Source organism: Solanum pennellii, chromosome 10 (genome assembly GCF_001406875.1).
Source record: "Solanum pennellii chromosome 10, SPENNV200".
NCBI lineage: Eukaryota > Viridiplantae > Streptophyta > Magnoliopsida > Solanales > Solanaceae > Solanum > Solanum pennellii.
The window spans coordinates 82,125,593-82,128,758 of NC_028646.1; the positions used below are offsets into that span (position 1 = coordinate 82,125,593).

At 28.5% G+C, this 3,166-nt stretch overlaps 1 protein-coding gene across 1 annotated transcript; it reads right to left on the reverse strand.

Annotated features, from left to right (window-relative positions):
- Positions 1–1,653: 1,653 nt before the first annotated feature.
- On the reverse strand, positions 1,654–2,901 carry LOC107032359 (transcription factor MYB113-like). The gene is made up of 3 exons (XM_015233956.2): positions 2,741–2,901; positions 2,523–2,652; positions 1,654–2,442 (listed from the first exon to the last, which is right to left on the reverse strand). The coding sequence occupies exons 1-3, from the start codon at positions 2,868–2,870 to the stop codon at positions 1,923–1,925; spliced, it is 780 nt and encodes a 259-aa protein (XP_015089442.1). The 5' UTR covers positions 2,871–2,901; the 3' UTR covers positions 1,654–1,922.
- Positions 2,902–3,166: the final 265 nt, after the last annotated feature.

Below are 3,166 nucleotides of genomic sequence, written 5' to 3' on the forward strand. Positions count from 1 at the left end.
TAATAAAGGTGAAAAGGTAAATAATAAATATAATACCTCAAACACCAGTCTTTCATAAATATGAAATGTGCAAAAGCTAAATTATCACTCGAGATTTCAGTGTCATAAATACAATAACTTCTAAAATACAATCCAAGTCTAAAACTAAAAATGACAAGTTTAAACGTAAGAAATATCTTTTCAACGTACTAAAACAATAAAATAAATAATAAGATAAAGGGAGATATAGACTTCGAAACAACCAAACAGCTCACTATGACTTTAAAATACTCCAAACTCGAAGTGTGTGCTTGTATCCGAAATTGGATCTGCACCACAAAAAAGTGCAACAAGTGAATAGTTAAAATTTTCATTTATAATTTTACAAGAGGATCTTTTATGAAAGAATATGTCTAGAACTAAAAACAATCTAACAGATCGTTACATTATATCAACTTATTAAATTTAACACAATATTATATTGAGACGACTAATTTTAAGAAATTTAATAACTAGACAATAATTATTTTCAGTTGGTTAGCTGGCAAATGATAGGGACATCACATTCACAATATTAATTGTTTCAAATTTGGTTAGTCCACAAATTACACTATAGTGACATCACATTCACAAAAAAAACACCAAACCAAAAATAGGAAATTACAAATGAGCAATAAAAACACATGCTTGGGAGTTGGAGATGAATGTTTAGGTAGCTATTGTTGTAGCTCAAAATTTGGAATTTGGCCAAAACAGTTAATGTATCATTTTCATCAATATTGATAGGAATAGATAAAAAAAACTATTTTTTACATACTTTGTCCCTATTTACTTGTTCATATATATTTTTTATAATCTATCCATATTTATTTGTTCATTTTAACTTGGAGAGTTAAATAATCATTTAAGTTAGAGATAAAATTGTAACTAACCTATGATAATCATTGATTTATTAATATGTGTATCACTTCTAAAGTGGACAACTAAATAGAGACAGGGGGAGTATCAATTATGAACTTGGACACTATAAAACACAAAAGCATATGTACTCTCTCTTTAGTTCATATTAATTGAATGTTGGGGATACTATATATCTTTTGAGAAAAATATTTGTAAATACATAAATCAAAGGTTACAATTTGTTTTCATGATAAAGAAAATTCACAGTCGCTAGTCTTTGGGTGTGCACACGGTAAAGTTTCTGTTCTTATGTAATAGCTAACAAATCATATAAGAGTGGTAATTCGTACTAGATAAACCCAATACGACGAGCTTAACCTAAAAGGCAAACCTCTTATTTTTGCTGGCAAGGGGTAACATGGAAGTCCCACGCCAAAATCAGTGAACCACTCCTCCTTTTTATTGTAATTATAAATTTATTCTCCTAGAAAATATAAAGTATTTTCTTTATTCACTTTTATTTGTCACTTTTTGACTTAGTATAATTAATAAAAAAAAATTAACATGACTAGTTATAACGCGCAACCGCCTACATTAAAAGTGACAAATAAAAATAAAATATTTATTTTTGAAATAACGAACAAATAAAAGTGAACAAAAAAAATAGTTAAGAACCTCGTTAAATAAAAGGTAAATATGGAAAAAGTCTAGATAATTCTCTTGAACTTTTAAATAATTCACTTATTTTGAATGAAAAAAAAATCTCAACAATTCTTTTTAATATAAACCAGAGGGAATATACATAAAGATGTTGCACATATATAACCAAGCATAAATAACCTAAAGTTTAATACGGATACCGATCACCCAAAAAAGAACAACATAAATATCCTAAACACTATCAGAGTACATGCACTTATATATTAATAAAAATATATATTGAGCATTACTTTCCTCACAACTTCTTGTTGGGATACAAATTATAAAGAACAAATGTATATCCCTATTACAAGATTCCAACAATAATGCCATTACATATTTCTTTAATTAAGTAAATCCCATATATCAATATCAACAAAAAAATCATCCCAACCATCACTTTGTCCTTGTTGCATGAAGTTACCTCCACCATTTAATGGTGGTGTTATTTCCTCATGTAACAAACTTGTTAGTGTTTTTTCATAATTAGTTACACCTCCTCCTCCTTCTTCTTCTTCTTCTTCAACGTCGTTGTTGCAATTTTCCAGTAAATTTGCCCACCATTCATCTCCGTTGTCTATCGATGCATCTCTAGTTTGCTTCTCACTTATTATTTCCTTACATTGTTCCTCTTTGTCTACAATTACAATATTGTTTGTAATATTCTTCTTTGTGTTCGATATGAACTTCCTAGCTTGAGGTTTTATTATTTCAATCTTAGTACTGATTTCTCCCCGTTTACTCTTAAACTTTTCACGAGGAACAATTTTAGTAATATTTACCTTCCTTAGAAGGTTTGTGTTCCAATAGTTTTTCACATCGTTTGCTGTCCTTCCTGGAAGTCTACCAGCAATAAGTGACCATCTACATAAAATAACGTAACATTTGGATGAAATAATCACACATATATATATGTTAAAACATAAAATTGCATATATATATACCTGTTGCCTAAAAGTTTATGAAGCCTCAAAATGAGATCTATTTCATCCGAAGCGAAGTCACCTCTCTTGATATGTGGCCTTAGATAATTTAGCCACCTCAGTCTACAACTTTTCCGACATCTATTCAGACCTGTACGTACATTTTCACATGATTTTATAAAATATATCACATAAAATGAGATAGACAGACAAAATAGCGTGATAGTTAGTTTAATTACCAGCTCTTATGGGAACAAGATGCCACTTTCCTTCACCATACTTGTTGATACATTTCCTCAAGAGGAAATCTTCTTCTTCAGTCCATGAACCTTTTCTTACTCCCAAAGAAGACATAGGTGTACTGTTCATGATGATTTGATTTTACCTCTATTTTTTGTCTTTATATATAGTTATACACATATATACTTTCTCCGTCCACAATTGTTTGATATGTATATTAAAAATAAATGTCCAACATTAATTATCAATTTAAATAATCAAAAAAAAATTACTCATTTTTTCCCAATTCTACGCTTAATAATTACTCTATTTTGTTCAATTAAAAAATTTTGTAAGCTTTTGATATTTTTAATATAATAGGATTATATTCATCAAATTACCCCTTATATTAAATTTTCTTAAAAAGAATATCTTGATAAAAATAA